At 52.2% G+C, this 23,993-nt stretch overlaps 2 gene segments (V, D, J or C); one reads left to right on the top strand and one right to left on the bottom strand.

The window, feature by feature from the left end:
- LOC114509492 overlaps nt 1-7,201 on the top strand; it is a 12,823-nt gene extending 5,622 nt beyond the window's left edge. The window contains 1 exon segment of the V gene segment in view: nt 7,128-7,201. Coding sequence covers nt 7,128-7,201 — 74 coding nt within the window.
- Nucleotides 1-23,993, bottom strand: part of LOC114509505 — a 167,431-nt gene that overhangs the window by 132,628 nt on the left and 10,810 nt on the right.

Here is a 23,993-nt window from a genome sequence, read left to right as displayed (position 1 = left end):
CTTGCCCTGAATAATGACGACAGTCCTCTGCCCTCTGTCCCTATCGAAGTTCTCAATTTCGTCGTTTCTTTAGTGCACCTCCGAGTATCAGCTGGCTAGTCACTGACCGAAGAGCAGTGTCGTCATGGAGACCTGGCCTCCATGTGCCTCTGTGATCACCTCGGCTCATCTCAGGGTGCTCTTCTCAGAACTCTCTTCCTCCCAGCAATCCACTGCACGGGACAACTGCGACTTGTACCATGTAATCGAGGCCAGTATTCCAGTGTTAACAACATGTGCTCTTGTGAAAACATCCAAATCCTCACCCATGTATGTCTGCCCTTAGTCACAAACATCATGAATGAGACACAGCGCGGGTCAATCAGGCCTCACTGGCCCAATTCTCTCTCACCCTCAGCCCCACCCCCACACAGCACAGGCACCTCCCCCTATGGGTGCTCCTGTCCATGCTTTGGTTTTTCCACCATAGTGCATCTCCAGGGACTAGTAGCAACAAGCAGGTATAAGGCTGTAATAAAAAATTTACACCTTTTCCTTTAAAGTAGGAAGGCCTTTTGAATTGTTTCTGGATGAAAATAAAGATGCGCAGAGCCAAGCCCTGAGAAATGTCCAGTCTTGGAGAGCCCAGACCATTGCTTTTCAGACACCCCACAGCACCCTCTGCTGGGCCCACAACCACAAACCACCCCCATGACCCTCCTGAGCTCCCTGGGCATGAGAACCCTGAATACACGGATCCCCAGGACCACCCCGGTCAGGGGGCCTGCAAGGTCAGGGACCTGGGAAAAGCCCAGGGCTCCACCCAAGCTTCTCTGATTTGCAGGACTCTCTCGCCAAACTGTCTCCCCATCCGATGTCATCAGCGCTTCATTTCAGCCTTTGTTCATTTTGGGAAACAGCCTGACAGGCATTTAAGAAGCATTCCTTACAATTATCACATGAGCCAGCAGTTCCACTCTTAGGTAACTACCCAAGAAAAATTAAAATGTGAACACACACACACAATCATGCACAGAAATGTTCGTGGCGGCAGTGTGCCTAATCAGTGGTGAGGTGTGAATAACCCCCCTGCCCCTCCACTGATGAATGGGGAACCACGCTGTGCTGTGACCGTATGACGGAGCACTGTGTGCCAACCAACACGAAGAGGCGCAGATTCACTCTACGTCCTGAGTGGAGTCCCAAGTCATTACGTAAGAGAATTAAATGAAAGACACCATTTGCACAGGACCAGGTGTTATGAAACTTTATTTACGAAAAATGCACAGAACTGTTGCATTTGTAGACCAGTCGTTACTAAGCACTGGGCGCAGGTAGCATGAGGAATGACGGCTAATATATGAATGATCTCCTGTCTCTCACATTACTCAGCTGTTAGACTTTACCAAACACCTGGGTTTCACGAGAAGTAAATGCTCTTGACTTCCACCAGGTGCAAATGCAAACACCTCGGTGTCGTGTGTGTCCCCGCCCCAGGGTTTATGGGGGAAATTTACAACACAGGGCTCAGCACTTCCATGGCCCAGCTCCCCTCTCCTGGGCCTCGTGAGAAGCTGATGTGGGCGCAACCAGGGGCAGCAGAATGGATACGGAGCCCTGCTTTAGGGGAAGAAGCTGCACCCGAGACACTCCATCTGTAATCAACGAAGTGGGTGAGAGGCCATGAAAGGAGATGTGATGGAGGAGAGTTGGCAGCTGCCCAGTGGAGACACAGGACCGAGAACATGACTTGGGTGCATGGCTCCTGGACACCAGGGGGCTCGGTTCAGTGGAGGAGGCACAGGCAGCCGTCCAGGGCGCCCAGGTCAGGCCACCCTGGTAGAGGCTGTCGAGTCTCCTGCAGGCTACGGCTTCACCCTAAGTAGGATTGGAAGCCAGTACCAAGGACAGACGCTGTACTAGGGGACAGAAAAAAGCAGGGCAGGTGCTTGTGATGAGCCATTTCCAAGAATCTCTCAGCCCCTCCCCAGTGCAGAGAAGTGTACAGAGGGGAGGACCCCGAGTCAGGGGGAAAGCGCCCTCACTATCGGGCCCCTCGAACACTGGTGTAGGGACATGACTCCCCCACATCCTCCTCTTCCTTTACTGAGTTCACGGGATCTGTCTTAGTCATCTGCCAACACCAAGGGAACGCAAGTCCCCATCCTCATGCAAATGTGGGCATGACACACAAATGACCTTAGGACAAGGAAGAACTGTGGCCCTTGCACAAGCATGATGCTAGTGTCTTCATGCACACAGGTAAGTCACACACACAGTCGAATTTCACTGTGCACACTGCTCAGAATTCCTACAGCCACAGTCACCTGCTTCTTCCGAACCTCAGGAGGGAAAACAGTACCCAGAGACAGGTCACAAGGACCAGATCAAGGGAAGGTGACCTGACAGTTGGAGCTCTTTCCCAGGTGATGGGCTGGAGGCGTACTGGACCCAGTGACCAACCAAAAGGACTCAGGCCACCTATAGCCCTGAGTCGAGTCTCAGCTGTGCACGGTGGGGACAACCACCTCCTTTACTGTCCATCATCCCCTTGGAGGGGTAGTGGCCAGAAGACCAGGTTTGTAACTGCGTAGGCAGGGTCAGGGTAAGGAGATATGAGCAATTGGTATAATTAACTTTTAACATAGGAAGATGGAAAACACTGGCACCTCTATGAGTCCTAGGACAGACAGTGCTGACGTAATAAGTGACAACACTTGTCATCTACGAGGAAGGCTTGGTCTGAGGCAGAACCAGGGTGGCAGCCCCAAGTAGAGAGGGCACAGGGAGGTTTCTGTCTCACTTCCCCATGACTCTGGAGCACCGTGTAAGTACTACTGCTGCTGTCCCATGCAGCACCAGTAATAGTCGGCCGCGTCCCTCAGGCTTGCAGCCCAGAGATGGTCAGGAGCCCTGCCTTGGCCGAGGTGTCTTTGGATCCAGAGAAGCGGCTGGGGACCCAGAGCCCTGGCCCTTGTCTGAGTCTGAGTAGTAGTTCAGCAGATACCGGGGAGGCTCCCTGGCTTCTGCTGGTACCAGTACATGTTTTTACTACCAACGCAGATATCACTGCTCAGGGTGCAGGTGAGTCTGGCTGTGGCTCCCAGAGACGCAGAGAGGGAGGGCGGCTGAGTCAGCACAGCCTGGGAGAGGGAACCTGCAGACACAGACACATGGTAGTGAACAGAAGGGTCAGGGTGCAGTCTTTCTGGGTTGGTCTCTGAGGCCAGTCCCTACCTGCGCAGTGAGAGAGGAGCACGAGGAGCAGAGGGATCCAGGCCATGGTGAGCACAGACCGTTCTCAGGCTACAGAGCTGGGGCTGGGCTGCCCAGGCCACTCTTATCCCCTCCCTGCTCACAGAAAAGGGGCTGTTCATGCAAATGTGTCCACACCCAGAGCTTATCGCCCAGGGCACTGACAAGGTCTGGGGTCATTCTCCAGGGAGCCAGCCTGATGTGCTGGTTTCCCTTGTGAGTGGGGCTGGGGAAGCATCCAAGTTTGGCCCAGCCCCTACATGAGCCCTGGTGCTGGAGCTCAGCTCACACCCCAGACAGAGGGGGATGGAGGTTGTCTTCCCCTCTTGCAAGAGCCCTGGGAGGAAGCATATGGTGAGACCACACGAAGGTTAATGCTCAAGAGAATAGGCCAGCCCCAAGAACAGAAACAGCTGCTGAGGCCCAGTTATGTAGCATACAGCCCGGCCTCCAGGCCCAGGCTCCTTTGTGTGATGTGTCCTCACTGGGCAGCTAGCTGTACAGGGACCACAGTGCAGTCCCACTCTGCTGCCTGCTGGTCACAGGGCCCACTTGTGTCCTGGACTAAAACCCTGAGAGCCCAGCTGGTTACTGCAGCTCAGCAGGTCACTGACTCTACTCACACATCCAGGGTCTGGTTCCCAGATCCCGTGACTCTGAGACACTGTACTGGTTCCTGGTGCATCTCACTCTCAGGGGTCTCACCTTGGGAGGGGCAAACATGTACTTATATGACAAATCAATTTGGCTTCACCACACTGAAGATGTGGCACAGCGCATGCACAGGGAGGTTCCTGTCCCACATGGCAGATGACAGACAGCTGATCCGGTTTGGAGGGCTCACAGGGGCTGCTCAGGGAAACGACCTAGAAAGGATGTTTTCCAGGGAAAGGCTCAGAGGCATATTCAAAGGAGAACAATGCAGTAATCATTTTACTTCATGGAATGCATTTACAGGTTTTTTAAATAATTTTTAAAAGATTGTATTTATTTATTTAGAGAGAAGGGAAGAGAGGGAGAAAGAAAGGGAGAGAAACGTCAATGTGTGGTTGTCTCTCACGTGGCCTCCACTGGGGACCTGGCCTGCACACCAGGCATGTGCCCTGACTGCGAATCGAACCAGCAACCCTTTGGTTCACAGCCCACACTCAATCCCCTGAGCTATACCAGCCAGGGCATTTTCAGTTTTCATGGAGATCTGATTTAATTTAGTATCAATTGGTAAAAAAATAATGATAATAGTGGCTTTGCTGGGCTTCACAAGCACCAGTGGAGAATGCGGACTGTGTCTTCGTTTCAGAAACTGACCCATAGTCTCAGGTCTGCAGTGTGCTCCTTCCCTGTGCCACGTGTTCCTCGTCGGGATTTTGTCCCAGGTGTCCTGAATTCATTCCTATTCTAAATAAGGCTTTCCCTGCCTGGACTGTCTTACTCACTGTCATATTTTAGCAGCAGGATAATACTGGGTGTGATGCATTTGCAGACGAGCTGAGTGTCTGGGCAGTTGGAGGTAGAGACCAGCACGTCCCTCTGTGCCCGGATCCACCTCTGCTGCACCTGTGCCCACGGCCCCATGGTCCCCACACGTCTAGACTCACGGGGACTCCTAGTCAATGACCGTGACCAGGATCCCTTGCTCACTTTGGGCACAGCCCCAGGCACTCGAGGGCCTTTCTCATCAGCTCAGGTTGTTCCTTCCCCGCTCAAAACCCTCAGGGGCTCCCCATTGCTGGTTGCATAGAACGCCAACCCCTCGGATCCCCTCAGGGGGCCTCCACGACCAGCTGGCAGCCCCTCCTCTTGCTCTCAGACACCAGGCTTCCCTGGCATTTTTGCGGCAGGAGAACCGTGGACAACTTTTTCCTGTGGTCTCCATCCACATCAAAATCTTCTCTGTTTGTCGGGAGAAATGGGCTTAAAGTTGAGATTATAGTGAAAACACAAGTTTTGGTCATTTTGAGTTTCTCTTAATGATAGGACGTAAATGCATTATCATACAGAGAAACAGAGAACTTGAAAATATATGAGATGGAGAGAATTTTGAAGTTACACAAATTGTAGACAGTACTTCATAAAACCCCGTGTGTCCACCCTCCCCAGCACATCATCCACAGGACCCGTCCTGCGTGTCTGCCCTCCCCCGAGACTGCAGCCCACCCCCGGCTGACTGTGAGAGCACACCCACTCGACAACGCTCGGTCAGCATGTGCGTCGGCTCATGTGCGTGTTTCAGGTGCCCTCAAACCCTTGCATCTAAAAGCGACGGAAGCCGAGAGTCTCACATAAACGTGTGGGTGCTGTAATCCCCGCAAAGGAGACAGGACTGGCTAGAAGGCTGGCCCAGAGCAAGCCCATGGATGCGTGGGAAGTTCATTGGTTGTTTGTAAAAAGGGGCATAGTCCTTCCTAAGCCTGAGATAACATAATGCCAGGGTACAGATACGTCTCTCTCTCTCTCTCCTTGTTTGCCTGGTTCCTACACATGTTCTCTCCATGGCGACATTTGGGTCCAGCAGCCAGTCAGGGCCCCAGCAGGCCCCATGGATCCAAAGGACTAAGCTTCCATACGAAACAGAAACGCTGGACACTGGCCTGTGTTCCAGCCTTGCTGAAGCCACAGCTGAACGTTTTCCATGGCGGGACAGACGGACGTGTGACACAGCAGCGGCCTTCTACTTCCACCCGAATAAATCTTGTCACCCCACAGTCTCCCATGAGTGAGTCCGAGAAGTGCTTTCCTCAGGGTCCCGTGAAAGGACATGATTTCCGTTGGCAGCATGAAGGGTCACCGGGTTCCCTGGTGTCACACCTGCTGCACGCAGGCCTCTCCTACCCCCGCTCAGCACTGCGGGAATGTTTCTCTCTGGAAACAGGGCAGTTCTGTTTGATTTGGGAGAACTGTATTTTCAAACAGATATTTTCATTGACACCATAAAGATGAACAGATTTGAGGGAAGGAAACCTTTTGTGTTAATAGAACAAGTGACACCAGAAGCAAACTCCTGAGCTGGTGTTGGTCACAGGGAAGGACAGGGCACCGATGAGCCAGGCAGGGGCCGGGAGGGCAGGTTCATCCCTTGTCCCCATGGGGCAGGAGAGCTGTGTGGCATCGGCTTGTGTTCAGCTCTGAACCGATGATCACCAGCCTCTCCCAAGGGCTGGGACCCAAAGCTGGGCAAGAGGGTCTGGTGACAGCACTGAGTTCGGAGAATGAGACTCAAACCCAGGAAGGCCCCTCACAGCTTTCCTAGGTCACAAATGTGGGGGCTCTACCTGGGAACCATAGGGAACATTGCCATGGTCACCCCCCATGTGTCTGCTGCTTCCTGTGCAGGAGAAGCTCACCTGGGGTCTGGGCTCATCAGCAGCTTCATGGGGGAGGAAACACAGGCACACACTGGGGACTTCCTGCTCCTGATGCCCCGCAGCCCAGCCCTCAGCCTGGATGGCTGGGGAGCCCAGGGAAGTGTGAGAGGACAGGGGGACAGTCAGTGCCTGTGGGCTCAGGGAACCCACTGACAGTCATGAGGTCACCAGTCATGGAGGGTGCCCAAGGGCCCAGTGTCCAGGGTCAGGCTGAAGGGCCTGGGGCGGTGGGGATGTGGAGGAAGTACCACAGGATTCACACATATGGCATTCATTTGTGGGTGACAGTGACTGTCTGGGTCATCACTGGTACTTGCAGACACAGCATTGTGAGATAAGAGAAAATATATATTGGTCTCAGCCTCCTGACCTTGACATTTCCTGGGAGACAGGTGTTCCTTGTGTTCTAAAGAGATGGCTCTGGGTGGGCTCCTGGCGAGGACAGCTCACTCATAGACAGAAGCAGGATGCAAAGCCGGGAATGCACAACCCTGCCCCCCGTTTCCTTGAGGAGGGAGAAGGGCTCAGGTGGAGCCAGCAAACTAATTGAAACCACGGGAGGGACCTGGGAGCCTTGGAGTTACAGCCAAGGCCCTGAGTGAAACCAGGGGACGTGCCTGCTTGTGACCGTCACCTGAAGAGCGGGCAGTCCCGTGGGACGGAGCCCTTCACCACAGACCTGACAGCGTCCCCAGGCAGCCGTGTGGGAGCTGAGTTGTGTGGTGGGACATCCAGCTGGCGTCACAGAGAACTGCTTGTTGTGAAGAAAAATCCCTGATACATTTGGTGACCAGAAATGTGAGGAGTGAAAGATTTTGTGTGAGTACAACAGAAGACACAACAGTGCAGAAAAACTGTGATTTTTTTCTTAAAAATATTAATTTTGTTAAAATTTACTCCAACACTGTGGGGACAACACTGTCAGGCTCTCTCACCCCTTCCGCGAGAGTGACCGGGGACGCCCTGTGCTCTCACTCATGACTGTGTGCTGCTCCGCCCCTTCCATGGACGTTTCTGACTGCAGAGGAGCCCACCTTGCAGAGGCCCCCACAGAAGCTCCCGTGAGGCTCAGAGCATAACCTCTGGGCCCAGGGGTTTCTGTCTCACTTCCTCGTCATCTGAGCCACTGTGAGTAAGTTAAGCTGCTCCCACTGCCATGATCTATAGCACAGTAATAGTCCCCCTCGTCCTCAGGCTGGGCCCCCGAGATGGTGAGGGCGGCTTTGTTCCCAGAGATGGATCCAGAGAAGCGCTCAGGGGCCCCAGAGGGGCGGTGGTTTGTGTTATAGATGAGCGTGCGGGGAGCCTGGCCTGGGGTCTGCTGGCACCACTTAGGGTAGTTACTATTGGAGACTGACCCAGAGCTAAGTCCACAGGTGAGCGTCACTGTCTCTCCTGGAGACACGGACAGTGATGTCTCCTGGGTCACCACAATCTGAGCGCTGGACCCTGAAATGAAAACAGACACATCAGGAATGAGGAAGGAAGGCACAAGGTCCCTTCCAAAGCTGGTCTCTGAAATGTCCATGAACCTGGGCAGAGGGTGAGGAGGAGCAGGAGCAGGAGAGGAGTCCTGGTCATGGTGCCAATGTGTCCAGGACACTCTGGCCCCACAGCTGACACTGGACACTGTGGCGGCTCCTTTATCTCCCTCAGCTCCCTGGAGGGAGGGTTTGTGTTTCAGTCATGCCTGATGCAAATCCCAGCTCTTTATTTCCCCACCCTCAATTTCGTGCGTCCTCACCCAGGGCCAGCTCTACTGTCGGGAGTCAACAGCTGGCCTGCCTGTGGGCTCTGAGTTGGTCCCCTGGGAGGAAGCACCTGCTGTAAAATGTACCTCAAGCCCGTGAGCTTGTTGCCTTCAGGGTCATTAAATCTGAATTGACTGCAGGCCTTGTTCACCTCAAGTGGACCCACAGCGCCCCCTGGTGACAGCCTCAAAAAAATAATACCTATGGTGTGAATTATGTAGAGCAAATGTATTTCTTTCAAATCTGTTGTAAACTTTGAACATCCCACTTTATTGTCCAGGTATCACCAGGCTCATGGTCTTCCGTCTCTGTGAATACTTGTTGGTTCTTTTTCTCCCAGTTCCTGGAATTCAATGTAACTGTTAGTCTGTTCTTCAGCCCATCTAGTGGGGTTTTAGTCACCAAGTGTCATTTGTATTTCGGTAAATTTTCTTCCATTTGAATTTATAATGTACATTTCATTTCTGAGGTTCACTCCCTTTTCACTCGTTTAAACGGTGACCACAATTGTTGTCAAGGTAATTTCATGATTGTCTCTTAAAATCCGTGTCCCATGATTCCCTCCTCTCAGTCATCTCAAACCGAATGCGGGTCCGTCTGCCCGGCGCTATGAAGCCGATACTGAACAAGCAAGTGCTGCTGGGGCCACATGGCTGCTATGAAAAGGAGTGAGAACATGCTACTGGGAGAGAGAGTCAGAGAGAGGGAGAGACAGTCTTTATTAAACAGGGATTAACGTGTTTTCCATGTAAAGTGCACCCATGTTTCTGTGGGCATTACTGACAATGTTATTATACCCAATATCTTACCTATGGTATGTTACCATCATACCTGTGTAGAATGACCATCCTTCTTTTTTCCTCAAAAATTTGGGCAAAAAATGTGTGCATTCTACATGGCAAATACAGTACATTATCTTGGGCTTGGGAAGGACCAGGCACCTTTCCAAACTAACCAATCCACTTCCCAAGCTTACCTGGACTGGCTCAGATCCTCCCCTTAACTAATCCATTTCCTGCATCTCACGGGGATCTGTGTCTCACATCCAATCCAATCCTTTCCCAGGCTGGACACTCCTCTGTTTTAGTTGTACTGTGCATGCTGCAAAGTTGAAGCAAACCCCACCCCATGCTATCTTGGCCTCTACTGGGCATGTGCCCACCAGAGGAATTTCTTCAGGTGTTTATCCTCCCTGGGTAATGACCTGCAGCAATCCTGTAACAGGATGCAGCCAAGAGGGGAGCCTCAAACAGGGATCTGTAATAAGATCCAGAAGAGACTGGAGATAATTGGCTCCACACCGCAGGGCCACACCTGCCCAGAATCTGGCAGCTGTAGCCAATTGTGAGAGGAGCCGGAAATGGGGCTTCAGAGGAAGATTGGCGCCGGGATTTAAACCGAGATGCAGCAGCCATTGGAGTGGGGAGGGCTATGCGCAGCCCTGCAAGAGAGAACCTCACAGCTTTGGCAGAGTGAAGACTCCCTTGGCCCTGAGAGGAGCAGGAGAAGCACGCGGACTTGATGGAGTGTAGACTCCTGCAGCCCTGAGAAGAGAACCACGCGGCCTGGCAGAGTGGGGCCCCCACAGCTTTAGAAGGGGGAACCACCACCTGGTTTTAGCAGAGATCCCGGTGACTCAGCCGAGGGTGCCGGGAACCCAGGGAGGTCTCCCAGTCGAGAGGGAGTACTAACTGCCTTCCTGCCCACTCTGTGGATTCAGAAGTCACCTGGGAAAGGAGTGGAGCTGTAGCTTTCTAACACAGCAGGCCCAGTGTCTGATTCCCCTCCACAGCCCATTAGGTTCAGCAATGTCTGATGCCATTGGCTCCCTTCCTTGATCAGCATCTGGTTGCCGATCCTAACACAGCAATGAGATAAAGAGAGACAGAGTACGCAGAGGGGGATGTGTATAAGGAGAGACAGAGACAGAGGGAGACAGGGAAGGAGCCCAGGAGAGAGTGGACCTGTGGAAGTCAGGCTTCTCATAACCACGCTGAATGACCCCTCATCTCTTTGCCCTACTCTGTGGTTAGAAAACAGTCAGAAAGTCCATCCAGCCCCAAAGCAGAGGGGATCACACAGGGTGAGGGAACAGGAGGCGGAAACACTGGGAGTCACCCAGGGGCTCCCAGCACACAGGCCCCAGGAGGCACTTGGCCCTGAGTCTGTCCACACTGGAGCCTGGAAGGTTGCCCGCTCAAGGGATGATGTTGGAATTTCAGGTCTCTTCAACCATCTCAGGTAGCTGGGATGCAGGTAGGAGGAGCACTGAGTTCGCCTCAACCCAGAGCAGACCCGGCCTATTTGCATTGAGTTCTGTGCTCCACCAGCCTCCATGTGTCCCGCCCACTGCCCAGTCTGTGCCTGAGTCCTGAGGATCATCCCCCAAGGTGGCAGAGACCTGAAGTGTTTAGAGCCCCACACACCTGAGGACACAGTAGGAGGTAGATGCCGGAAAGCTAACAGTCACAGACTGGGAGACTGAGACATTTCGAGAAGATGTAATTGGTTTAGGGTCCCCGCACTGGTGAGAAGGAGGAGCCTGACGCCAGGTCTGTGTCCTCAAAGCTGAGTCCTAGGCTGCACCCAGGCCCCCCCAGGGCTGGGGGTGGGTGTGTCACTGTGTCAGTGTGTGGACAGTGGTGGTGGAATTGGGTGTGGCATGGGGTTGGAGGTGAGCAGTGAGCAGCCCAGAGGGACCCTTGGGAACTTTTATTCTAGGAGCAAGCACAGGTGGGGACCTGAAGCAGTGATCTCATTTCCTGGTGATGGAACAACCCAGAACTTGGCACCCTGGTGACTGGGCAGCCACATTCTAGAGAAGCTTCTCCTCAGCTCACTTGGTGGCAGATGCTCCAGAGACAACACGTTCACTTGTTTTGTCCCCAGGGAGGGAGGCACTTGCCTCAGGAAATGAGGCAATGACAGCGACCTCACACTTTGCAACTGTTGTCAGCCAAGACGCCTCTGATCCTTTCCCGAGGGACCCAAAGATGACCCAGAGAGGCTCAGGGGGTCCAGTTCCACCTCAGCCACCACTCAGATTCCACCAGGGCAGCCCTCTGTCCTCTCTGTGTCATGTGTGTGGAGGTGAGGAGTTCTCGTGGGCCGGTCCCACACCCACGCTCCACAAATGCAGCCTGAGGGGGACCAGAGCCTGGCCTCGTGGTCACTTTCACACCCCAGTACAAGGCTGGCAGGATGTGGAGTGTGGGGCGCCCTCTGAGTGCAGTTTATCCTGAGCCGGGGTGGTGAACCTCCTGTCCCAGGGGTACAGTTATGGGGAGACACAGGGCTTAGCTGCTGTGGGAGCAGAGAGTCAAGTGGGTAGGAGGACTGCATGGAGGGCGTGGGAGGCCTTCAAGGCCTCCGGATCAGCCCCTGGTCACGGTCATTGCAGAGGTGCCCTCAGGATATGGGGAAGGATATGATCCATGGGCCACCTCTCCACTTGCCCTAGTGACATGCAGCTGGGCCACAGCACCAATAAGGCCTGCAGAGGCACAGGGTAAGTGTGGCCACTGGGGGGGCTGTTGTCTTCAATAAAAAATTCCCGGATGGCTGGTGAACACCCTCAGCCCAGTTGCTTCCCACACAATTCCCCGCGGTCCCTCCCACGGTCTCCATATGGTCCAGAATGGTCAGCCCCAACCTGGATCCCTGGGCTCATCTCCCCTGGACTCGGCTCGAGGACCTGGCACTTTCGGAGGCAGAGACCGACAGTGAGAGGTCCCTGGGAAGTGCGGTGCCTGGGAGCCTGTGGGGCGGGGCCCGGTCTGCTCACACAGAAAGGAAACCCGGACCTGGTGCTGGATCAGGAGGGAAGTCTGGCCTCAGACCACCCACCTGGAGGGCTGCAGGCAGGGAAGACGTGCTGTGCTGGGTCCTGGGCTGACGCTTCTCTGGAAGCTCAGGCTGTGGTTGGTGTTTGGGGGCACATGGAAAGGCAGGCACATGGGTGATCTTTTCTCCTCTTGCAGCTCCAGCCCCAGCCAGCAGGCAGAGCCGGCTCCAGCTTCAGCACCTGCACATCCTGAAGTGCCAGGTGAGGGGCAGAAGCCAGTGCAGATGTAGGGGCCGCTCCAGAACCAGAGGAGCGTCCACCTCCGGAGCTGCTCCAGAGCTGCAGGCCGTGCCAGCAGCAGCATCCGTTCCTCCCGCAGCTCTGCAGGCTGCACGTGCACACAGTGCATGGCGGGCCCTGACCCTCTGACACCTGCAGGGGGTCCCTCCTTGCTCCTCCAGAGGAAATGGAGGTTTTCCTGAAATGTCTGGGGCTCCTTGTCCTGTCCCTGCACAACTGCAGTCTCTGCCTCCACCTTCGCAGAATGACTGTTCTGTGACTCCCTGACTTCACGTGGCCATTTACTTATATGGACACTGGTCACGTGCGTTCAAAGGGCCACCCTACAGTAATACGGCCTCATCTCTGCTCAGAGAGCATTTGTAAATAATGGCACATGGTGAAGTACTAGGTGTTAGGATCTTCGCACACTTCCTTTAGTGCACAATTTAACTGCCAACATCCGGGAGGAAGGATCCTTCCCCAAATTTTATATTTGTAGAAATATTGCTGAAAATAACACATGTTATTGCATTTACAATAAAATGACTCATGATAAAAACATAATCTTGACTAATATGGAAAAGAGGGTTCTTTCCTTACAAGGAAATGACTGTCACTTCAGTCCTCAGTTCCAACTCCACAGCTCCTGTTCCACCGTGGAGTACAGAGGATGGTGGACTGCTTTTTCCAGACAAATTTCTTCCTGGCATGTCCAAAGGAGAACAACGCAGCAAACATTTTAGTTCATGGGATGCATGTACAGTTTTTATGGAGATCTGATTTAATTTAGTTGAAATTGGTAAAAGGTAATGGCCTTGGTGGGTTTCACAAGTCCCAGTGAAGAATGCAAAATTCCTCTTGGTTTTACAAATTGACTCAATATTCTGAAGTTTGCAGTATTCCCTTCATCTGTGTCACATGTTTCTTGTCAAAATTTAAGGTGCCCTAAAAATTGTTTATATTTCAAACAAAAGTTTCCTGTATTTTCTTACTCACCATGTCAGTTTAGTAACAGGCAGATATGAGGCTGTGCTGCGTGTGCAGATGGGCCGAGTGTCTGCGCAGTGGGATGCAGGAGGTCCCCCTTGCTCCCGTGCCCCGGGGGCAGCTCTGCTTTACTGTGTCAGCGCTGCCCGGTCCCCACACTCCCAGACCCTCAGGCCTTTCAGTGAATGGTTACTTAGGACCAGGAGACCCTCTTCCCTAAGGCCCTCCCTGCTCCAGGCACCCGGAGGGATCTTTCCCCTTATGTCAGGCAGGTGCTCCCTGCTTAAAAAGATCATGAATTCTCTCGCTACTTTTTGAACAAAACACTGTCTGCTCCGAGGAGAATCCAAAGCAGTTTGGTCACTTCAGGGAGGACCGTCCTGTGGTGGAGGTGCCCAAGGACACAGAGCCTGCGGTCTCGGAGGCTATTTATCCCGGACTGGTACCGTGTGCAGATTTCATGAGGGTGTTGGCCCTGGAGGAGGTGGTTCCACTGCTTCAGTGATGCAGGGGCTGCAGTGCAGTGAGCATTTTGTACATAATACTCAGGCCCCAGGCAGATGTCAAGATGGGCCTTTCTCATTGAAGAGCATTAGCTCAGGAGGAAGGATCCACCAGCTTCTAGGGCAGAGCCTTCAGAGTAGAGGATTCAGCACTTGGCAGAGGGGCCCTGCTGTAAGCTGCATCCCAGAGGCAGGAAAAGGACAAGCATGGTCAGTGGAGGTGGTGACAGCAAGGTCACTCTTTTAGGGTCTAGGATTCAAGTTCTGTGTCCGGAAGACCCACTCTCCCTAGAATTCCCTCAGCCCCTTCATGGGGGCGAGCACCAGACTAGAGGCTGAACCTCACGGTACCCGCTGCAGTCTCTGCAGCTTGTGGGACTCTGGGCACTGATGGAGGACACAGTCTTTACGTTTCTGTCAACACGTAGGCCATTTCTTCATATTTTCCCTTTCAGTTTCCATCTCTGAGGGTCAATGTCAGTATTATGTTTCATGTCCCATAGTGGTGTTGCCCAGGCTGGCCCTGATGCTGTCACTGCTATGGCCCTGGCGGGGGCAGGGTTCTTCCTTGGGTCCCCAGTGGACTCCCTGAGCCATAAAACTTCCTTATAGAGGCTTGTGTGAGTGTCACTGACCTTTAGGTTGACATGTGGGTGAGTGAAGTAAAAGCTCTCAGATGTGGGCTACAGTGAGATTCCACTAGTTTGTGGATTTTTTAAATCTCTTCAAACTTATTTGTTAAAATATTGGCAGACTATTTACCATATGATATAGACAAAAAGAATCAAGACTGAGAAATTGAGTTCTCCCAGGTACAAAGAAAACGAAAAAGACACATAAGAAACAACGACTCCCCATCACAATAAACGAAAATGCAGACGAAGGAGATGTCACCACCAGCAGCTCCAGGTGGCACATCGAGTTCACGTCCACACGGCAGATCAGAGCAACCACCGGCTCTGGAGAAGAAATTGATAATGCAGAAAATTTAAATGAAATGAGGATTATATGAAAATGAAAAATATATTAAAAGAGGTACAACCTATTTTCCTAAGAAGAAAAAAAGAGGTTTCAAAAATTGAGTAAAAAATATACTTTCCTTAGGAAAAAAACAGAACATATCATAATGGAAGTATTCCACACACACACACAAAAATATAAGATAAAGTTACTTTTGCAAACAACAAGAAAAACGTTGCAACTGGATCTTTCAAAAGTGTCTGCTACATACACATTTTTCCAAACCTTGAAAAAGTGGAAGCTTTCCTGATTCCCACAGAGACCAGGTGTAACAGTGACACCTGCACCGGACAGAACAAATGCAGAAAAGGGCAAATTAGAGACGATAACGTGACACATGATCCAAATGTTCTCACGTCAGCATTAACGCAGATCCAACAGCAGGCAAGTAAGTGGACGCACCAGCATCACATTTGATTCCCTCCAATGTCCAACTTACACTTCAGTTGATCAACCCTCTCACAGAGCACATCATATTACTAGACCAAAGGATAAAACCAAAACACCACAACAGCTTCAGAAGAAGCCTTTGAACAAAGTATAAAAGTAATTTATAGTAAAAACACACACAGTGTGAACAGCAGGCACATTTGCAGTGTGGGAACTCACACTCCCTCCTCACACACACGACTGAGCCCCACACTCAGCTCTCAGCTACTGAGGCGGGAGGACGACATTCCCACAGAGATGGGGAACTGGCCACTGTGACTTCACCTACATTGTCATTCAGCATCACACGGTAAGTATTGACAATGCAGTTAAAGAAGAAATCATCCGTGGTTGTATCTTTGCATTGATGGGAACAGGCATGTGGTCATTCCCCAGCCCCAAATATCGGCCACAGCCTGAGGTGCTGTGGGGCTGGTCCAGCCGGGACAGAGGCCTCTCCCTGGGAGCTACAGGGACAGGGGTTCACAGTGAGGGCCAACCAGAGGGTGGCAACTTTGAAACATCCAGGAAAGAAGTCAGTGGTCACTGAAAGAGATGCAGGACACCCAGTCAGAGTTGGGCTCTGAAGTGACCAGAGATGGTACCCCCATTCCAGCACCTGGGCTTCAGAGAAGAGCCACTCTGTGTCCCCAGCTGATGGGGAGCTGTCTTCCTATTGTGCCTGAGACCTGTTGTCCAGGAGGGGGTGCATGAGGTGCTATGAGGACAGTGGGTGGGGCAGGCACATCCATTGCCCAGGGCTGCCCAAGAAGAACCTGGCCCAGTGTGGCGGCAACAGAAGCAGAAGCCACAGGTGTCCTGAGTGGCACATGCTGGGATGTCCACTCCCTGCAGATGACAACGAGCTTCTCCTGGCCTCAGGTCCCACAGGCCTGCAGCTCTGTGTGAGCACAGAGGACACTGTCACAGGGTGGCTGTGAGAGGCAGCCTTGTCCTCAGCTCTCAGCCCAGTGAAGGTCAGGGACCCTGAGCTGCCAGAGCTGATCCCAGGAATGCATCATGGGCCACACAGGATGGATCTATCCTGAGTGATGGGCTGGGTGGAGGCCGAGTAGGGACATGTTGGTGACAACACACACACTGGTCCTTTCTGATGTGCACTGACGTGGACACAGCTGGTTTCCATGTCCCTGGTTCTTGCTGACCCATCATCAGGGACTCTGTTCCCAGCATAGCCTCCCCCTGACACACAGGACCTTCCCCTCATTTGAGAAAACTGCACAATATGTAGCTGCCACAGACAGGCCTCAGAGGCAGCATTCAAAGGATGTGACACATGTTCGCATCACAGTCCCCTCTGGAGGGTCTCAGACCTGATTTCGGACAAACCAAACCGAGAAAGCAGCTGTCTTCTCAGAGGAGTGGGGACTGCCCCGGGGAACTGCACTGCAGGGGACAGCAGGTTTTTGTCTCACTTCCCCACGGCCCTGCAGCACTGTGGGAGCAATGCTACTGCCTTCATAGGACTGGCAGTAATAGTCGGCCTCGTCCTCAGCCTGGAGCCCACTGATGGTCAGGGTGGCTGAGCTGCCAGACCTGGATCCAGAGAAGCGTTCGGGGATCCCCGAGGGTCTATTGCTAGTACCATAGATGACGGTTTTAGGGGGTTTTCCTGGGACCTGTTGGTACCAGGATACATAACTACCACGCCCAATGTTGGTGCTGCTTCCAGTGCAGGAGATGGTGATGGTCTGTCCTAGGTTCCCAGACACTGAGGGCGGCTGAGTCAGCACAGCCTGGGCCCAGGACCCTGGAGCGGGGAGACACACAGAGATGGTGATTCTGGGTCCAGAGACAGGAGCAAGAAGAAGAACCCCAAATATCCTCCCAAGGTCTCCTCCCTTGTCCCCTTATCCAGTCACCTGTGCAGTGGGCCAGGAGGGTGAGCAGGAGAGGGGACCAGGCCATGGTGGAGTCCATCCCTGAGTCCTGCCTTCTGTGGCCCCACAGCTGAAGCAGAGCTTCCCCCACACCTCTCTCTTCCCCTCTTCATACTGTGAGAGAGGGCGGGCCCACCCATGCAAATGAGACCCCCCCCACCCCGATTTCTGAACCCTCCCTGGGCCCTCTGTCAGGTACCTGTGTCTGGGGATTTCACGGGGGTTAAAGGGTGAGCCTGTGTGACTCGGGCTCGGCAAGGTCACAGCTGTGTGCCCTGAGCAGAGGACACCAGGCAGTGCCAAGTCACAGGTCCCAGCTCTGATGACCCCAGACCTGCAGGAACAGTCCCTGAGCGCCCCCTGGTGCCCAGACCTAGACACACCACTGTGTGACAAACTAGCTGAGTCCCATCTCAGACAGCTCCTGCCTCCCCACAGCTCTGTTCCCTGACCTGCACCCTTAGCAGCTGTCCGTTGGCCCCTTTTGGAGGACCCCCATCACTCAAGGACACTTTCCTGTCCTACTCAGACTCCTCAGGGTGAGTTGGTCCACTTGTCCCTTGGCTGATCTGTGTGGTCAGCACCACGCTGCTACTTTCCCTCATGTCGTCTTCCCTGGAGCAGTGACTGTCCCACGGCAGTGTAAGCCCTGTTTTCAGGACACTTTTATTTTTTACTGTGATTCCTCCCTTGTTAGAAATTAACTACTGTTTTTCCAAGTCACAAAAAAGTCTTTCAATGTCTTACCTTTTTTTCAGCAGACATATGTATATTTTCATACGTATAATTTTGCCCAAACTTTCCCTATCACCTGGTGTGGGGGAGGTTTGCCTGCAGAGCCCTCCCGTCCACTGCAGAGGAGAATAAGTCTGTCGAGACATGATCTGCTTGAGGAGGAAAGGTGGACGATCTCTCAAAAAGAAGTACCAGGAGCCTGTTCCTCAATGGGCTTTTGTTGGGTTTATTTGGACAGAAGTACAGGGCCTCTAGGTAATGCTCATCAACCATTGTCAGGCAGTAATGATCTAACAATAGATAACACTCAAAGAACTATGAGGGCTTATTTTGAGTCAAGCTCAGGTAGATATGAAGTCATAAAACTTTGGGGAATCTCCTTCTATGCATGGACCCTTATCATTTAAATTGAGGGTATTAGCAATGAAGGTTTCATGGGATTTTATGCATTTTCTTAGGCGTCACCACCCATGGGAACCAGCTGTTTCTAGCACAGGGCCACACCCACCTCAGGCATTGTTTCCAGCTTAAGTTGGGCAGGAGAAGTATGGCACCCAAGAGATTCGGAGACTTCTTGCAGACAAAAGGAGGACCTAGGCTATGTCAAAACCAAGGGGCAAGGGTCCATCACCCCACTTTTTCTATACCCCCCTAAGTCCTTTCCTGAGGGCCCCTTCATGACCATGCCTGTCTTAGGTCTTCCCTCCTTTGAGGAATCTTACCAGTCATTGGCTACACAGTCATCGGCCTGGGGCCAAGCAGGGTGAGAAAAAGGGAGCAGAGGTGGTGCCCCTGCCAGGGAGATAAGCTTTCTTTCCTTAATGGTCCCAAAGAGACAAAGGCTCATAGGACAGAAACTTTTGGTCCCAAGGTCCTTTACTCAGCCTTAGCAACTCCGGATTAGAGCTTCTGAAATTAGGCAGGGTGGTTCCCCACAACCTGGTATCTTCAATATGTTACACATTGAAGAAGTAAACACTGGTCCTGTGTATATTTGACTGAGAGCTGGGTATCAATTTTTTAGTCAGGCTCACTTGGATCCCATTTCCCTTGTGGCCATTTCCTAACCTGGTCCTGGCAGGACCAGCCCCTCAGTGCCCCCTGCTGGTCTCTGATCTGGGGCCCACTAGCCCCCGGACCACACTCCACACTCCTGGAGGGCATCCTGATTTGGCCCTGGGACCTTTGGGATGTCACTACCAGGAACAGGAGAATGAGTGGGTTTCTCCATGGGGTTGGGACTAAGACATTATTGTGTCCTGGTAACCAATGACTTCCAGGTGGCTACAAGCAGGATACATTCACCTTGTTCATGTCGCCAGATATTTCAGATTTTTCTGACGTCCTACTGTTTCTTCTGCTTTTGCAATGCCACTTCACATATAGAAACATTTTAATCCAAGTTCAAGGGTCAAAACGTTCACTGCACTCTGCTCGTTCACACTGACAGAAAGTCTATGGGATCTACACTTATTCAATGACAGTGTGTTGCTGGTGTGTGCTGGAGACACTGCTGCTCGATTCCCACCCCCGCTGCCCAGGTACTGGTGGGCGGTGTCCCTCTCGGTCTCCATACTCAACGCTGTCAGAGAGGACGCGTCCTCCTGCTCTCCTCTCTGGCCTGTCATGTCCCTTCAGTGCTATTCTGATACTTTATTCTTTCCTCTTCTGCCTCTATTATATATTTATGATGCTTTCCCCTTTACCCTTTTTTGGTCTAATCCTGAAATTATGTTATTCTAAAGATTGAAAACTACACCTTTACTATAAATATCTCTTTTGTGTATATTGTTTGTCCTTTTCAATGTAATGGCCTCATTCCACACTGAGTCATAATTAATTTGTGTGAAAATGCCTCCAATGTTGGCCTTGAAGAAAAACCCGAGCTTTCTTGAAATTTCCTTCTGTTTTTGGTAATTGATGGAACTGAGGATTGCCTCATAGGCTCTAGATGCCAAGAAACTGAAATACTTTTAAAAACCTTTAAATAATTAAGATTTGTGTTATTAAAATGGGTACTGGTAAAGTTTCTGAGCCCGACAACCAGGGCCTTAAAGGGACAGGATTCCCCGCTGTGCCTGGGATCCTGGAAGTTCCTCAAGGGTGCGACCTCAGGACAAAGTGGACACTCTGCTGTGTGCAGATGTCAGAGCTCAAGGAATGATGTGCACATCCTGGGCCAGGCTCAGGGCACAGACAGGGAACTGGGCTGCAGGGGACCTGAAGTTCCTCCCTGAGCAGCTGTGCAGGGACTACAGCAAAGTCCCACAGCGCCCCCTGGTGTTGGCAGGGCACACATCTCTATGTTCCTTAAAGGTCTTGGAGCTCAGCTGGTCCCTGCAGCTCAGCAGGTCACTGACTGTATCCCCATGTCTGTGACCTTACTTCCCGATAATGTGATTCTGATCCACTGTGTATAGTCACAGCACAGTCCCTCACTCCATAATAGAGGCCCCACCTGTGCCTCATTCCTGACTGCTGAGACACAAATACCTCTCAAATTCTGATGACATTGTCATTCTGTATGCTCTGCACACAGTATGTCCACAGTCCCCACACCTCCCTGTCCACTCCCCTTGGCCATGGGCAGGTTCCCATCTACACTCTACAAGACCACTCAGGTTTCCCTGTCTGCTGCTAGAATTTGTCCTCACTTTATTGTGTTCTCTGCATAATTACCAGTTATACTTCACATATACACATGTGGTGAGGCCCTCTCTGATGATAAATCTCTCATACATACCCTCTCTAAAATAACTAAGGGAAATTCTTTAGCGTCTCCTTCAAGATATTTGGGGCCATTCAACACTGGGTCCCGTCTCCTCCTTCCCATCTCCCATCTGTAGCCTGTAAACAAGCACACGTGGACCCTGGGGGCTAAACTGAAACTGACATCTGGACCCTTTGGGGTTAAGCCATGCTAAGACCCTACCGGAATTCCTAGCACTGTCCTTAGAGGAGACATGACAACCCTTCACCCTACTGCACCTCCAGAAACAGTGTCAGCTTAGACCTACTGAGGGATGACTCTCAGCCACTGGGCAAGGCAGGAGCACTTCTGAAAGAGCTCACGACAGGGCAGCCCTGCATGTGCTGGTGTCATCGCAGGCTGTTTGGACCCTCTAACTTCTGACGTAAGTCTCAGGAGGACATGCTCCAGGAATCGCATTAGCCTGTTTTCCTGAGGGAGGTGGGATTGCAAGTTGCCCTGCTTGGGAAGAACCACAGGCTCAGCTGCTGGAGCTGGACTCTGGCTGTAAGGATGCTCACTGTCCTCTTCTTCCACCTCCCATTCTGGATGCCCCGCCCCTTCACTGAGCACCTGGTCCAGATCTTTACCTGGCAGGGGGCAGCAGACATCAGTTCCGTATGCCCATGTGCTCCAAACCCATGTCCTTCTCAAGATGTGGGCTACGATTTTATTATGATTTTACTATGTTTCACTCTAACATTTGTCTTCATAAATCCTAGCTGTATAATATCACTAATACTAACCTGAAAATTAAAAGCCAATGTGAGAGGCTACAAGCATTTGTTTGGGATAAAAAATCATTGCAAGCCTGGGGCATAGTTTCCTGCAGAAAGCCACATTGTGTCCAATCATGGGGTGAAGGCAGTGGTTTTCATGAGATATGGGAGAAATTAATGTCATGGATAGAAGAGAAGTATTTCTATTGGTAATAATGACCCAACAAAGAAATTTCTGCAGTGAAAATAAGTGAAGTTATTCTTTAGCTGCACACTGTGGGTCCAGTTCTAAGGAACGTCTTGAATGGTGAGCCCTGTACTCAGGCTGTCTGCCCCCCGTCAGCTGTGCAAACAGTTGTCTGGAGCAGGCAGTTGCTTTGACCCAGAACAAAGGTCAGGCATTCCTGCCCTCAAGCACCACAGAGGCTGGAGAAGGAAGACGAACAAGGAGCCTCCTCTGGGACCGGGGCTCCAGCTCCATCTCCCAGCGGCTCTGCCTCCTCTGCTTCTTTGCACCCGATTGTGAAGTTGTCTTGGTTGTTAAAAGCCGGCCAAGCCACCCTCAGACCTGACTATGTATGTGTGTGTGTCCTCGTGGGAATGACCTTTCCTTTGCTGTCCTGCCCATTCCCTGTGAAATTGTGGGTGACATTGGCTCCTGTTTTAAAGAGACCTTTGTCTTCACAAAATGGTGGGTTAAATCCTGTCATGGCTGAGAAATATCAATCTGATTGCACCCTCTGGGGCCATAGAGAACAACCCACCTGAGTCCCCACCTGCAAGAGCAGCCTCTATGAGCACTAGACGGGGGATGGCAGAAGCAGAGGGTGCACTGAGCTCTGGGTTTTTGTCTCACTTCCCCCCTGCATGTGTCACTGGTGATGGCCACCATGCCACAGAACACAGTAGTACTCGGCCTCGTCCTCAGGCTGGGCCCCCGACAGGGTCAGGGCAGCTTTGCCCCCGAGGAGGGACCCTGAGAACCGGGCAGGGGTCCAGGAGTGTTTACTGTTTGTATTATAAATCAGTGTGGTGGTGACTTGGCCAGACTTCTGCTGGATCCATTGTGGATAGTTACTGCTGGTGACGGCTCCAGTGCTGGAGGCACAGGTGAGAGTGACTGTCCCTCCTGGGGACACAGTCAGGGAGGGCTCCTGAGTCACCACAGCCTGAGACCTGGACCCTGAAATAAAAACAGACACATGTCAGGGATGAAGAGTAAAGGCAGAGGGACCCCCTCAAAGGCTGGTCTCTAAAGCATCCTCGGACCTGGGCAGAGGGTGAGGAGGGGGAGCAGGAGGACAGGAGTCCAGGCCATGGTGGACACTTTCCAAAGTCCCTGGCCTCAGGCTGGCACTGCTCTCTGGGTGTCCCTTTATCTCCCCCTCAGCTCCCTGGGTGAGGGGTGTGTTTGCTGGGTCATTATGCAAATATGATCACACAACACCATCAAATCCTGGGTCCTCAGGAGAGTTCTTAGCTTTCCTGTGAGCAGATCGCAGTGGTTGTGTGAGCTGTCAGTCTGTCCGTTGAGAGGAAGCTCCTGCTGTCAGTCAGGTCTAACTCAGGGCACGCAAGTGGCCACCGGACCCCTTCTAATGGACCCATTTGAGTGGGTTTCAGCCATGCACCTCTGAGAAGACCCACAGCGCCCCCTGCTGATGTTCTTTGGGGAACATTCAGGGTGGTGGGAACTGCAGAAGGATGGTGCCCTTTTTGAATGGATAAATAAACAAACAAACAAATAAATGAAAGCAGTTCACCTATTCCTGATTTCTTGCACAGTTTTCTTTTTTCATTTTACAGTTTGTGTTTTTCAGTTCTATAATTCCCACTTTCTTTGTTTTCATGACCTCTATTTAAATTCTGAGTTTTCTCCTTTCCATTTGTACCAAGAAGGCTCACTGTTGCCCTTCAGAGGGATTTCAGGGTCACTGCCAGACTGATGTCTGTCACTGTGTCTCCTCATCACAGTCCTCTCAGTGTCTGTGTCAGGTTACTCTCTTTTCTCCTCAAGCTTTTATTTCCTGCTTCTTGAAAAATCAGGTGGGGTTTTACTGGATCCTGGACTTTGGGGGGTCACAGGAGGAGCCCCTGAGCCCCATCCCCTCTGTCCTCCCTCAGGCCCCCCTCCTGCGGAGCTGCAGCACAGAAGGTCAGGGGGTGGGTGTTCAGCTCCCACTGGCCCCACAGGGGTGGAGCCCTGATTCCACTGCTCTGTGCTCTGACGCCTTCCTGGGGACAGGGAGGCAGTGACTGTCACCTGCTGGTTCCCTTCAAGCAGGGTGACAGACACACCCACTGCTGGTTCCTGCTGACCTCAGGGAGAGACGCACAGGGCTGAGGCGAGTTTCTGTGCTCAGTGGGGTGGGCACTCACTCCCCACTAGACTCTTTGGCGCCCTGACACCAGGGAGGGGAGGGGACTCCTGCAGTGCTAACGCCTCTCCCCCCACTGCACTGTGCACCCTTCATTCAGGGCTGTTAATGCAGGTGGGGGTCAAGGCTGTGCTCTCCATGGTCCCCACACTCTCC

This window comes from Phyllostomus discolor, chromosome 13 (genome assembly GCF_004126475.2).
Source record: "Phyllostomus discolor isolate MPI-MPIP mPhyDis1 chromosome 13, mPhyDis1.pri.v3, whole genome shotgun sequence".
Lineage (NCBI taxonomy): Eukaryota > Metazoa > Chordata > Mammalia > Chiroptera > Phyllostomidae > Phyllostomus > Phyllostomus discolor.
Note: the sequence above shows the minus strand (reverse complement) of the source record. Positions and strands in the feature narration are given on the sequence as shown.